The sequence below is a fragment of the Pezoporus wallicus genome, unplaced genomic scaffold, assembly GCF_028554395.1.
Source record: "Pezoporus wallicus isolate ANWC-B61680 ecotype Strahan unplaced genomic scaffold, APGP_CSIRO_Pwel_v1 contig_3952, whole genome shotgun sequence".
Lineage (NCBI taxonomy): Eukaryota > Metazoa > Chordata > Aves > Psittaciformes > Psittacidae > Pezoporus > Pezoporus wallicus.
Genome location: NW_026635034.1, coordinates 8725877 through 8741037, shown reverse-complemented (window position 1 = coordinate 8741037; position 15161 = coordinate 8725877). Strand labels below are relative to the sequence as shown.

The 15161-nt window shown below is 41.6% G+C and overlaps 1 protein-coding gene across 1 annotated transcript; it reads left to right on the top strand.

The window, feature by feature from the left end:
* The first annotated feature begins 2928 nt into the window (after positions 1–2928).
* LYSMD2 (LysM domain containing 2) lies at positions 2929–14241 on the top strand. The gene is made up of 3 exons (XM_057397480.1): positions 2929–3190; positions 7595–7932; positions 13468–14241. Exons 1-3 carry the CDS (start codon positions 2993–2995, stop codon positions 13517–13519), a joined length of 588 nt encoding a protein of 195 aa, XP_057253463.1. The 5' UTR covers positions 2929–2992; the 3' UTR covers positions 13520–14241.
* The last annotated feature ends 920 nt before the right edge of the window (positions 14242–15161 follow it).

The window sequence follows — 15161 nt, the reverse complement described above, 5'->3', positions numbered from 1 at the left end:
ATGGATTTAGGGTAAGAAAAGCTTCTCCTTAAATTGCTAATGCAAAGAAAAGACAATCCAGCAACTCCAGAAAAAGGCAACCAACAAACAAAACCCCCACTCATACGTATCTTTGAAAAGGTTTATTGCTAAAATAAATCATTTAACATTAAAATATCTGTGGTATCTTTATACTAATGCAAGAGATGTTTCTGCTGTTCTCAGAGTTGCAATGGCTGATTCAAAGTGTATTGCACCCACTTTGCATACAATAATGCTGCCTAATATTAGTGCCCCTGTCAAACATTTTTGAACTAATTGATATTGCACGTACAGCCCACTATCAGTGATATTATAAAACATTTCCATTTGGTTTAACTGCAGCTCCCCTTTACTAAAAGCCACTTTAGCTGAAGTAACAGGTTTGAGTAATTCCAGCTCTAGACAGACATCCAAAAATGTTCATGATTTCCACTGATCAGCCTGAAGAGGCCAAAGTTGGTCCATGACTCCACACTGCACACACATTTTTAATGTAGACATTTTTAAGAAATGCAGACTTGCAGCTCAGCTCTTTTGCTAGGTGGGTCACAGCTCAATTGCTGATGCAGCTCAGCAGATCAAGTTGGTTCACAAGGAACTGAAAGCACAGAGACGTCACAATTTGGTGCTCTCTTTGTATAGCTGGTATAAACTAAATTGGACATCCTCAGGAGCCTCCAACTTTCCAAATTAATTTTTCCACAGACTACAATATAAGTGAACTTTTTCTCGCCAGCAATTTATATAATCTCTTCCACTGCCCTGATCCATCTACACATTCCCTACAGTTCCTCTGTTTGGATACTCCACAACTGTAACTCTGGCTGCTCTCACGTGATGGTGGAGTGCTGACATGTCATTCCTTAGCAGTAATGCATGCATCTTGCAAGGCACCTTTTATGTTTTCCTAACTTATGCCTGGAAACTCATAGGCAGATAATTAACATTTGTCAGACCTGCCTTGATTTTTTTTTTGTACTGCATTCCTTAGAGACCCCATGACCCACCCAGTGAACATAATTAATCTAAACCCCACAAAACCCACAACTAGATATTATATCAGTTGATCCATTTAATTTTTCCAATTATGTGAATACACACCGGGGTAAGGAATGCTGAGGTTATCATATTCATGTCTTTTTTGCTCAAGTTTAAGCTAGAGGTCCCTCCTTTTAGGACTCCCCAGAAAAACAAACCACATTAGGTGTTTGTTACTCATAGGCCCTTCCCAGAATCATAGCATGTTTGAGGTTGGAAGTGACTTCTGGAGGGCAACTTGACCAATACCTCTGCTCAAGCACAGTCACCTTGAACAGGCTGCCCTGGCCACTTTGTGGCAGTTTGGTACATATTATGCCTGTAAATGATGTACCACAGAGTTTGCGTTAGAAAGCTCCCGCTCAGTAACAAAGATCCAGCTTTCAAAGAAAGCCTATATACAGGCTTCTTGGCAAGAAGTGCTTACCTAAAACACTGCTGTTACACCCATTTTAAAATAACGTGGATATTGTAAGACCTAAGTTACTAGTCAGGAAATTTACTTTCCCCTCCCCAAACACATTTTTCTTCTTACTGTTATAGTAATTCTGGCATAATTACTACCTTTTTCAATTTGTGCACTTATGCCCAAGGTTTTGTGTTGTTTTTTTTTGTTTGGTTTGTTTTGTTTTTTTTTTCTTTTTCTTTTTTTTTCCTCTTCACAGTATTTTCTTCTCATACTCAATGACAAACGGCATTACTGAGACTCAAGCTGACAAACGGGCTGCAGTCTCAATAGCCAATAGCCAACAGTATTCTTTGTAAGCAGTAAAAAAGGAATTGTAAGTTTCTACTAGGCTGATAATAGGTTTTGGGACTGAGCACAAGGGCACCCACCAGCCCTGAGGAGAAGGACTTGGGGGTGTTGGTTGATGAGAAGCTCACCGTGAACTAGCAGTGTGTGCTCACAACCCAGATACCAACCATGCCCTGGGCTGCATCAAAAAACCCATGGCCAGCAGTCGAGGGAGGGGATTCTCCCCCTCTACCTTGCTCTCATCACACACACACACATACATACACCCCTTCAGTACTGCATACAGCTCTAGGGCCCCCAGCACAAAACAGATGTGGATCTGCTTGAGCATGTTCAGAGGAGGACCACAAAGATGCTTAGAGGGCTGGAGCACCTCTCCTATAGAGATGGGCTGAGAGAGCTGGGCTCGAGAAGGCTCTGCGGAGACCTTATCTTCCAGTACCTAAACAGGACCTACAGAAAAACTAGAAAGGGACTTTGTAAAAAGGCATGTAGTGATAGGACAAGGGAGAACGGTTCTGAGCTGAAAAACGAGATATATAGACCAGACATTAGGAAGTTCTTCCCTGTGAGGGTACTGAGGCGCTGGCACAGGGTGCCCACAGAAGCTGTGGGTGCCCCATCCCTGGCAGCATTCAAGGCCAGGTTGGACAGGTGTTGGAACAACGTGCTCTACTGGAAGGTGTCCCCGCTGCAGGGGGCTGGAACTGGACGATCTTTACGGTCCTTTCCAACCCAAACCAGTCCGTGATTCTGCGACACGCATCGCTCTCTTGGCAACCAACCAGTTAAGTCCCAGCGCACAGACAATACTCCCACGTTTGCAGCCTTCCCCCGCTGTGCTCCAAACCCCACATGAGGGCAGGGGCTGAGGGCCTGCAGGGAGGCCTCGGCCCAAGGCGAGGAGCGTGTTAACGGCGCGCAGAACCCCGCTACCGCCTCCCCCGAAACCCGCCATCCCCAACCCATGCTCGCACACCGTCACTGCGCAGACGCGGCCCCGGGGACATGCGCGCTGCTCCCGCGCATGCGCCTCTCCCGCTGCCGGCGGCTGCCAGCGGCTGCCAGCGGAGACGAGCCGTCTGCCGTGTCGGTGGTCCTGAGGCAGGAGGGTTGCGCCATGCCCAGGGCGGCGGAGCCGTCGCGGAACCGCGGTCGCTGAGGCGCGGCAGGAGCATGGCCGAGTCGCTGCGGGAGGAGCCGCCGGGCGGGCCGGAGTCGGAGGCCGAGCTGTCGCAGCGGCTGGCCCGCACCAAGGCCCGCTCCTACGGCAGCACGGCAAGCGTGGCGGCGCCCCTGGCCGAGCGCTACGTGGAGCACCGGCTCAGCGCCGGCGACACGCTGCAGGGCATCGCCCTCAAGTACGGCGTCACGGTAAGGCGAGCTGCCAGCCCGCGGAGCCAGGAGGGCGGCGGGGCGAGCCGGGAGGGGCTCAACCCCGGGGGCTGCAGCGCCGGTAGCGGCAGCTGGCTCTCGTAACAGCGGCACACAGTTGTTCGGTCCAGAAAGTAACGGAGCTAAAGGGGAAGAGACACTGGAAGTAGAAAACAGCCGAGAGATTACAATATGAAGATTTCCCATAGAGCGTTTCCTACCACAGCGGGCAGACAGTTCAGTTCTTACTGTGGATACAGTGCTAGGTTTAGTTTCAGTATTTAAAATGCTGACATCTGGATCTTATGACCTGCCTGGAAGGGTCAACACCCAGCTCTCATGGTCAGTGGCCGACACACACTGCCCGAGGCAGGGCATGGGGCCCTTTCCAGCATGGGCTTGTGACTGACAAGCACGGGGTCCACAGGACTGGCTGGTCTTCCCTAGTGAAGCGAGATGCACTTGCTCCCACTGAGTAAACCTGTGTTCACATAACAATTCACCAGTACACTCACTTCAGATGAGAAAGAAAACAGTGTAAACTTCTCTCCAAAAGAATCATTATTTTGAGATTGACACATACAGTCTGTGACAAGAATAAAGAATTTCTTCCAGTAGCTTCAGGGCTAAAAATTCTCCCATTGTCATCTGCTGTCTACCAGCCTAGACGTGACTTACAGCTGATTTGAAAATGTCACTGCTTCTCTGCTCTCTTCCTATAAAGAAGAAAAGTTTCCTTCTGTGGAAAACATTGAAAAGCGTATGCCAGCCTGAGACATGCAGGGCCAACAGGGTCAGCCAGCCTAACCCAACGCTACCTTTTCCCACAGAACAGAGCTCACATACCCTGCCTTCATTCCAGCTTATTTGGGGCCCAGTGAACACCACCTGACATACCTATACACAGCCTTGGTAGTCCCAACATGCAAAGTCATTTGAGGCCAAGCAGCTGATAAGCGTATCTAACAGTATGATGCTGGTCACAGCTAACCTTCAGGTTGTGCTCCTTCTGGAAAAGGTAAAGCGCAGCCCTGAATTAATGGGTTCCAACTGAAATAGGTTTCTTTTCCTTCTCTGGTTGTGCAAGATCTACTAAAGCCTTCCAGGAACTCCAAGAGCATTCAGCCTGTGTTGAGAAAAGCGTTAAATGTATTTCTCTTCACTTAAAGATTAAGCCACTTTTGATCAAATCTTGTTGGCAACAGGATTACTGGCATTTTGGATTTGTGCTGGTCCACATTAGAACAAAGTTTTGCTCCCTATGGTGGCAAAGCAAAGTGACCCGAGACGCTCCCTGGATTTGTTTGAAGTTTTGGTAGTGCTTTCCATAACAAACAAAGTCCCTGGCCTAAATTATTTTAGCTATATCGTTTTCTAGTCAGACGTGTATTTGCTCACTGCAATAAGTGAAAATGTAATCAGATTACTAAAATAGTAGTTTTCTAGGAAATAAAAAGACATTTCTAAACACTTTACAACTCCTTTTCTGCTAAACTGAAGTTGTGGATCAAACCTGTACAGTGTGAAAAAGTACTATAAACTTTGTTCACAGTGTAAGTATAGTAAGTTTTTGCTGTGCTAATGATGCATGTAAAGTACAAAAGCTTTTTTTTTTAAGGATTGACTTCTAAAGACTCATTATTTGCTTCCTGCATCCAGTATACTTGGCTAGAAGTGAGAGTTGCTGTAATGGAAACATCAGCATTATCTTTAGCTGCCATTGCCTTCAGTATTAGTGTTTTTTCTAAGTTTTCCCCTGTGGCTTTCCTCAATGGGAGTTAGTTTGTAGCAAGAAACATCCTGTCCCATGCCTGCCTTGGCATGACACAGCACAGGCAGTTTAAAACGGAAAAGCTGAGCATGTTGGGGAGAGAGATCAGTGTACTTTTGCCTCATCCTCTGCTCTTCACCTATCTCCCCTAAATATTGTCTATTATTCCTATATGGCTTGTGTTCATTAGATCTTCCTTTGAACACTGTTGGGTAAGTTAACACTGGGAATTAATATTATTTATGGTTCAGTTGGAGTGCTGTTTTCCGTCATACAAAAGGTATCCCTTTTGAAGGGAGAAGAAAGAGGATGTATGTTTCATTGTCAGTAGAAGGATCACTAGTTTATGCATTAGTGCAGCCTCAATTTTGAGAGCAAAGGCTTTAGCATATTATTTCACTATTATAGATCTGTAGCTGTCAAATAAGCTCAGTTGTCCTAACACTAAAACCACTACTGTTAAATCTTGCTTTCCATACATCTAAGAACATGTGGAGTCATACTGAATTGTAGGAGTATGTACTACACATATCAAGTAACCTGGTCAAGACTGAGGGATGTTCTTTTTAGAGCCAAGTGCTTCCCATTTCATTATTACAAAGTGCACAGGTACATGGTCTTCCAAATGCCACAAGGTAATATTTAAGAGGTATTTTAGGAAGAAATAATTGGAGGTAGAGTTACAGTGAAGTAGGATAGAGAATAGCAGTACAGTGCATTATTTATTAGCTACTGAAGCATCACCTTCCAAGTCCCCTGTAGTAGAGATCTTAGTTTTCAGCTTTCATGTTGTGTTTTTAGAGAAAAGCTTCTGTTAGCATTTTAAACATTTTTGATACCCATCAAGACAGACAACTTTGAGTTTTGACAATTGACATTTACACTAGCATCGGACGGCCATTATATGTCTCATTACTAAGTCAAGTGAAGCTTCTTTTGTGCCTTTCATATGGTCCTGAGCCTGGGAAAGAACTTGCACCCTGTACTGTGTAAGGCTAACTAAAATAGTTTCAGGAGCTAGAGTAGTATTAAGCTTCTCTTACTTGTAGTAACTTACTGTCTGGCTCTGGATGTTACTCACTTTTTAAAAGGAATCTAATAATTTCATCATTTAGTCATCTGCATCAACAGGTTGGGGTTGTTTGTAAGTAGAGAACACCATTTATTGGATATGTAATGAGTAGAAATACCCAACTGGTAAAATTTACTGCACTGTTTACACTACTTGCCCATACACCTAGCCCTTCTAGAGAGAATCTCCTATTTATTTTTAGGGAGAAAGATTTCATCAGGCTTTCGGGACCCAAGCAAATGCATCCATACATGACACCAGATCCATAATAGCACTGCTCTTACAAGTCATACAGTACAGGTCTACATTGCGTAAGTAGTTTATTGCAGTTCTGTAAGTTGGCCACACAGTCTCACATCTGCAGAGGAGAAAAAATAACATCTCCACTGCTTCCCCTCGGTTTTAGACAGCTTTCTGCATTAGTATGTGCTAACCAGCACACAGGCACGCTAACCCAGTTATCTAACAATGTCACTTAGGATTTTTCCTAATGAAATAATGATTTCAGGTTAGAACTAAAGCTTAAAGTCACATAACAACGGATACTGATTTCTGTGCTTTTTTTAAAGCTTGCACTTGAGAAATAGGAAGTTAAACTCTGGAAGGGAAATTTTGATGAACAAGAACTTAAACATTCTTAGTAGCAAGATAGTATAAGCATTTACTGGGAGCTTTTATTTGCCTGTAAAGCAATGGAATTTATAATAGCTTCTCAGGTTAAGTATAGAACAAGTGGGCCTTTATGCATTAGTATTTTGAGAAAGATGAAATCTTCTTGCTTCTGTCATGAGATAGTTTGTACTGATCAGTAGGTTATAAGTAGTACTTTCAGGTAAAAGCTGCAAAATTTAACAGTTATATGGTGGCTGTTACCATACATTATTACACACGAGGCTGCTGTTAATCATGCTGTACCTGCACTTTGCTGAACAAATGCAGTCACTACTCTGTGCAGCTGCATTACAGAGTGTTTGAGACTGCCATTCTTTTCACTGTCTGACTTATCATCAGGACTTGATACGAAGTCTTGTTACATCAACTGGGTGGGTGGGTGGGGAAATAGTAGGCTTGTATTCAAGACGTGTTCAAAACTAGTATGTGCTCAAACATGCAAGTTAACTTTATCACCCCTTGTTTGTATTATGCATGCTTTTTACCAGAGAGCTCACCTAGAGCAGCTGTTAACAGTTCTGAGCCTTACTCTAATATAAATCCAAATCGGCAGCACTTTTGCAGTAGAATTTTATTCTTTGGCAAGTTGTTCATGTGAGCCTGTACAGAGATGGGAATACTGTTCAAGAAAAGCATCTTTAGGTAGCACAAGACTTTAAAGTGCAGTATTTTGGAGTCTGCATAAAAGGAAGAAGCTGGGGTGTTAAATTACCATAAACCAGAATGTGCAATTTGAAGTCACTTTGAATGCAAGAAGATACTAACTGAAGCCACTGCTCCTGCAAAGAAAGTACGGATTTATTGTAACTAAAGGTTACTGTTTGCTTTGGAAGATTAGTACTTTACACTTTGTCAAAACCTAATAACTTCTTTTTCTTATCTTTTTCAGATGGAACAAATAAAGAGGGCAAATAAACTGTTCACTAATGACTGTATATTTCTGCGAAAAACTCTGAATATTCCTGTTGTATCAGAGAAACCATTACTGTTCAATGGACTTAATTCACTGGAGTCTCCCGAGAATGAAACTGTTGCCAGCTCCCCTTCTTGTGACGAAGGACTAATAACAGTTCAGGAAGATAGTAGTTCTTCTCCCAGTCCTCAAGAGCCTGACAATCAGCCCACTGCACCAGAAGAACTATCTGCCAAAGATTTCCTACAGAGACTGGACTTGCAGATTAAGTTATCCAAACAAGCAGCCAGGAAACTAAAAGATGACAATGTCAGGTAAATGGCACTTGTAGTATTAAGCTTCTTAATCTCATTCTAAAGGTTTTTTAGTCTGAGCTGAACCCTCTTTGTGCATCTCTCAAGACAGCATTTGTAGTTTTAGTTTGTCAACAGCGAGTCTATGCTATTACCATGCATGGGATAAATTCAGAGCACACCATTAGCAGATGCCTTGATCTGGCAGTTATAAAGGCTTCCTTATAACACATTGTTTATAGAATAGCAATAATATTCCATGAAAGCTAGAAGATTAGTATTCTCCCAAGATGTCTTGCAATGCAAATATTTAAGCAAACCAGTAATTTTCGGTAGATACTCAAGCTAAGGCCTGTGTTGAAACTGATTGCCCTACAGCAAGGCATGATGACATATTTTCTGTCCCAACTATCTTATAATTGTGTAGCTATTCTTCATGTTGCAGTCTCAACTAAGCTATCTCCTTTGCCTATTTATTCCCTCCCTTTGTGGATCCACCTATGTAGACTTTTCTTCAATATTTCTTCTACAGCAAGGAGCTCCCGTACACTTGACTCATTAAAAGCAGTACTTTTTGACCTTTCTGCCACAGCGATTATCCCCTCACATGTGTAGACATCCCATGGAGAATACAGAAAGACTTAGAGCAAGAATGGACTTCAGTAGTGTTTGTTTTCCCATGTCCTTGGGACAAATATCCTCACTTGTCTCTTGGGCTAGTTGTCTGCCTGTGTATTCTCTGCAGAAGTTTCCTCTTAGTGGGTGATGCCAAGGTGGCCTCTCTCAAGGGGAAAATTGTTTTAAACTGAAAGAGGGGATATTTAGATTAGACATTAGGAAGAAATTCTTCACTATGAGGGTGGCAAGACACTGGCTCACAGAGAAGTTGTGGTTGCTCTATTCCTTGCAGTGTTCAAGGCCAGGTTGGACAGGGCTTTGAGCAACTTGGTCTAGTGGAAGGTGCCCCTGCCCTTGGCAGGGGTTTAGGACTGGATAAACTTTAAGGTTCCTTCCAACCCAAACCAGTCAGTGATTCTATGATGACTGCAGGGGACTGGTATCACTCCTCTCACTCAAGAGCTGGGGAGATGTTGTCCATGCGGGTACATACTTCACTTTTGCAAATTTGTTTAATGCAAAACTTCTTCCATCATCCTGGTTCACTTCACATCCTGATTTTGAGTGCACCAACATACTTTTAATGTTGAAAGTAAGTTTTCAGGAATTAATCTTGAGTCCCATAATTTCTTTAACAAGTGAAGGGATTATTTCAGCAACTTAAAAACTTAGTAGTGAAAAATTTGAGGGGAGCAATATATTGCATTTAGCAATTGGACAAGCTTTCTTTGGAGAAATATTCTGTAAGACAGCTTAAGGCAATTCATTACCTATTGCAGTCCACATACAGCTCTCCAAAGCCAGAAGGACACTGGTTTAGTGTCAGTCTGATTAGGGCAGGCTGGAACACTTTCACATCTTGTTAATATGTAATTATTTTCTTTCAAACTGATTACATTAAATAGGGAAAACAGTTTTTGGAACTCATCCTTCTCTATTCAAACTCATTCAGTTGCTGTATTTGAAACAATATAGATTATCTATCAAAATGTGCTGCTGCTGACTCTCAGATCATTAGATCTGTATTTAACACATTAGAGTAGGTGTTCACCCAGCAGTCCCTGCTGGAGGAAGGCAATTATTTTAACATCCCTTCAAACAAACATACTAATTTACAGAAGAAAATTCACTTAGACCTTGCTGCACGATGAGCAGAGCCAATACAGAGAGTGACATCACACAGCTAGTACTCTGCTAACAGCTAATATCCATTTCCTATATTGCTCAAATTACAACTTGGGAAGTGAGAGCCTGGTATTAAATTTCCTCCAAAGGAGTAATGGATACAGGAGGATAAGTTACTTCTCCACCTCCTGTTCAGATTTAGCAGGGAATTATGTTAATTATGCATGGAGCACAGATTTTTATTGCTCATGATGCTACAAGAAGCACAAAGTACAGAGCTGCAGGCTGTCTGCTGAGCAGGATGTTACCCAGAGACTCTAAAGAGAAAAGCCTCCTTTATGTCTCAAGGTTCTCAAAATGTCATCCAGCTTTCAGTCTTGGCTCACAAAAGTTATCCTTGCCTTATTTTCTCCAACTGCATCCCCCCCGTTATAGGCTGTCAGGAAGTGAATGTAAATGTTTTGTCCTTGTAGAGCCGTCTAATGCAAGTTCTGTATAAAGTCCTTAAGTAGGGTGGACTAGAACACTGGGGCCATACACTGTGCTTCTGGGACAGGTCACATCTTTCTGCAATTGCCTTTCAGTGACTCATTTTGAAAACCTTTTAATTGAGTAGAGCCACTCTAACCACTGTTGGTTGTACAAGCCCATGTAACTGACATTCAGCATGAGAACAGAACCATGTACTGTCGTCTTCCCAGTTCTCCTTGACCTGACTCTGGGAAAGAGTAGGGTATCAAAGAATTTGAAACTGATAACTAATTGAGTTTAATTTGCCTAGTATTTTTTCACCATCATTGGCTATCAGCTAAGAAAGCAAATAGATCAAAGGAGGCTGACTGTGGAGAATCCTTTCAGGCTTGCAAAAGCTTTTAACTCATATACTCAGATTGCTGCCCAGTTTAATTGTGGATTCTAGAAGCATTCAAGCAAGAATTCAAGTTTGCTTGTCCACTCAGGTGCAGGTGGTCTTAGGAAAGAGGTTATTAGCATTTTTTATGGCCTGATACATACAAAAGCATGCAGTAGATGTCTTTCAGCTCCTGTAACCTACAGGCAAAGCAGCAACAGCAAACAGGAGGAGACAGCACTACAAAGGATTGTAATGCTCTGCTGTTCCTTTCACTTTGCCTGAAGGAGAATGTTGCAGTGACTTACCACTTTGCTATTTTAAACATCTTAGAAGTGAATAAAATGATTTGGTCATTAAACATACACACACTGCCATATTGGTGCTTGTGGGCCAGGGGCTACAGCTACTACTATGTAATTTTATTTCATGTAAGTCTTGGCTGCTTGTTAAGCCATGAGAACAGAGATGTACTTGCTCTGTACAGTTCTGAAGATATACAGTAGCAATATTTACTCCAAACCAAGGTAATGGCCAGGAGCGTGTTGTAGACTTCATCACAGCCTAGTACTACAGCCTGGGACAGAAGTCACAAACTGTTCTTTCCAGCCCTTACTGACAACTACAGCATGCCTGAGCCTTGGTCAGAAACTTACTTTGCACCTTACAGCCAGTCACTGCTTTACTTAGGTTCAAGCATAAGGACCTACTACATGTTTTTTACATCCTGCCACATAAAGAGATCCCAAAAAGCAGCTGCAACCCAAGTGTCAGTTGTCTGCCCTCTACTGACAGTTGCCAGGAGCCCATAGTCCAAGTGCATTTCTTAAGGGAAGTGGAAACAAACACACATTAGCTGTTTTGTCACTTAGGTGTCTGTAGACCTGCTAATACAACACCGCTACTTCAGTAATTCAGTTCTCCATATTCATTCCTATTATCCACCATAATCAATTGCACTAATTCCAGTCCAGTGTTAGGCTGTTGCTACGTCATGATGGATGTTATTCCTATATTAAGGCTTTCAAGAAGAAAGCCTGAAAGGCCAGTTTTGGCAGACTGATTAAAAGGGAGGCATTTTTATGGCAACTCTGACACATTCTCTTAAAAGGGTAGGTATAACAAACTAAGAACTACAAAATAATTTTCAGTGTACAGCATAAAAAGGTAAGTTTCTCCCCTACTGGACAGGATAACCTCTGAAAATACAAAAGTTCTCCTTCGTCCTCACAAACTAGCTATTTACAGCTGTGTTCTGGACACATGTGGCTAGAAGCCCATTGCCCCAGGAGGGTTTATCTCTTAGCTTCAGAATATACTTTCTGAAATACTCAGCTTCAGCCAAGTGGTTATGGTTGTCTTTTACAGTCCTGCAGCCGAGTCTTACAAACTTGGTATGTTGATAGGCTTTAATTCTGAAAACATAAGTTTTAAAATGTGTTGTCTTGAGACAATTTATACCTAAGTGCTTTAGTGCTTATTCAGCCAGACACAAATTGTTTGTTTCCTTACTTTACTGTCATGCCAGGTATTATGAACAGCATCTGCAAACTGTAGTGTTCTACAGCAGTTTTGAATGCAGACTTGATGACATAAGGATAATACTTAAACATACACAGATCTGTATCTTAAGAATCATGCTTGGTACTGGGTCTGTAGCATCACTAATGTAATCATGAGTATTTGTAAGAAAAGCTAAAACCCATGCTCAGTACTACTGTAACCACACAACCCTGCAGTAACAACCAGTTTCATCCAATATCCTCCACTCTCGTTTGTTACAAGATTGTTTCAAGGCAAAAGCAGCATGCCTTTGGCTTCAGAAGGCAGTTTTGCTGGACTAGCCAAGAACAGGGAAGGGCTGGGAAAATGAGCGCAAGTTAAACAGCTGCTTGCTTAGTTTCTAGCATTCTTTCCCAAGATTCTATTCAGGGGAGGTTATAGAAAATTTAAATTGTAGATAAATAATCATGTTTAGAAGTTATAGGGAAAAGTCTGAATTATTGGGGTTTGGAATACTGTTGAAATACGCAGTTTTTACCTTATTAGACTATGTCAATAACTGTACCTTTGTATGGAGGCACACAGATATTAAAAGTGACTGGAAATCCTTTGAAACTCATAGTGTGGCAAGTGTTTAAGTCTTTGTTCTCACCAAAACATTAAAATTGGCAGCACCTTTAAGAATAGGCTCTCAGGAACATAATTTTGAAGCTACAGTAGTAGAAAATGATCTTTGGAGAACGTAGCATGCTTGAATTAGTACTGGATGCTGCACAGCACTAGGTTTACATAACCACTTTAAGAGGCAATATTGTCAAGTAAACAGTAGGCAGATGATTTTTCCCGAGGATCTTTTTTAATAGCAACACTCCTTTGGTTTATGCAGTCATTGCATTAACAGCAGCACTTGGGGGCAGCTTTTTTTCTCTGAAGAAAATCCAAGTGATCATTCTCAACATTAATGCACAGGTAGTATATACATCAAGAAAGCCCAACCTCAAGGAATATCCTTGCAGCATCAAGGCACAGATCCAGCTACAACTAAGATGGACTGCTCCTGTTCTTGCTTCATTTGGTCCATCTGTGCCCCCTGCCATTCAAAAGGCTGAAAACACACCTACAACTAAGCTAAGAAAGCAACATTACTCTGAAGTCCAGCACTTTATTATCCTTTACAGGATTTCTTATTGATTTAGCATTGTGACAGTTCATTAGACTCTGAGTGCATTCTGATGTTGTTGAACTTACACAGATTTAATTTTCAGCATTCTGCTCCTGAAACAAGAACTCCAGAGGTGCCTAAGGAACAGTAATACACTGCAAATAGTGTATTACTCTGCAAGCAGAGCCACTCTGACCTACTTTGATCCATTAGGGAGGCTGGTTATCTGTATTTGCATTACAGTTTTACTGTTCATGGTATGTTCCTGATCTGATGACTATGATCGTTTTCTTTTTAGAGAGGAGGAGAATGAGGAAGGCCCCTATGCAACTTCTTCATATCATCAGTAGAAGACAGATGTGATGGCCTGAAAACTTTCCATGAAATCAGTTCTTAAAGAACTAAATGGTCAATAGTTCAAAACCCAAGTCTTTTGGACTCATCATCTTGATGTATTTAAAACAGATCATGAATGGGTAATTGCACTGAAATTATGACCTCTTCTGCCTTCCATAGGTTAACGTCCTCATGCTATATCAACAAAGAGTTTAAGCCTTCCAAAACTAGCAATGGCCTTTATACCCCTTCTGTGCAAACTGTAGCATGGTAGCAACAATATATCCTTGAGGTCACCTTTATGCAGGATGTTGATCTTCAGTAAAGATTTTGTAAATACTTGTCAAAGTGAAATTTAAGTATTTAAAAAATATTGAATAAGTTTGCTTGTAAGTGACAAACTATGGAAGTAGTAGAAATTGACTTATTCTGCAAATACAGGCAAGTTTGTTGTGGAAGTTTTGTTTACTTCAGGGCTACAGAACTTGCCTCCGAATTTTGTGTGTGTCTCTGTGTGTGGTTATGATGTATTCCTACAAAGGGGAATTTGACTTGTTGTGAGTAGTTAAAGCCTTCATGGTTAAACAACTGTTTGCAAATTGGATTTCTGCTAATAAAAGGGAAGAGCTCCAGAAAGATTTTTCTTTGTGAGATATGGCATTGGAATACAAGATGTGTGTTCTTGTGTGCAGTTATATTTTGTGTGGTTTTAATTTAATAAATACAGAAATACTGATTTGTCTGTTGATAATGAAGTCGGTCTGGTTTTGGTGAAGAATGATTTGTCACATGAGCTATTAAATGCTAACTTCAGGGCAAATAATGCCCTTCACTGTAAAGCTCACCCTCCTAAATGAGGCCTGTAAGAACTATTTGATCTACTTGCGCAGTCAAGAAAACTTTATTATGCTTAAGAAGAGCCACATGGGTAAGACTTCAGTGTTCTGAGATGACAGTATTCAAATCTGCAGGTGGAGCCCACCTGAAGCTTAGGAAGACAGAAGGCAGACTGTATTCACTCTTTGCCCTCAAGTTAATGTACTAGCATCTTCTTGGTAAGCATCCTACAGTTTTTCCTCAAGTATTCAATAACCTTCACAAAACTCTTGTCAGTAAAGAATTGCTGTATCCCCACTGTGACAGATGCTGGTTTTTGTGTTCCAGTTCATTTACATAGTTTGTTGCTTCCAAAGCAAAAAGCCTCCTGCAATATGTTAAGATGGAAGCAATATAGAAAGTTACATTAATTTACTAAAGCTAGGAGTAAAAACTCAAAGCTAGACAGGAATTGGTATTTCCCTGGAGCCTTCAGGAGCTCAGACTTGGCAGGCTCATTCAGATAATTTTTGATCTTAGGGAAGAAGTCTGCAGTGGCACACAAATTAACAAGAACAGGGAAAGCTTAGAATGAATAAAAGAAAAGATTGATTTTTTTTTTTTTAAGGGACTGGAGAAATAGTTTTCGGTCTTGTACCTTTCTTAAACTAGGGACTGTATCTATTCCATACAGGATAGTAATTGCTATTGTTGCCCATTAATATCAGTGGGACATTGCCAGAGACAATAAACCACTTTTTTAAAGGCAACCCCAGCTTCTAACCCTGTTACATTTTATAACCCTACAGAAAAAAAGCCATTTTTCTAGCAGAGGCTTGC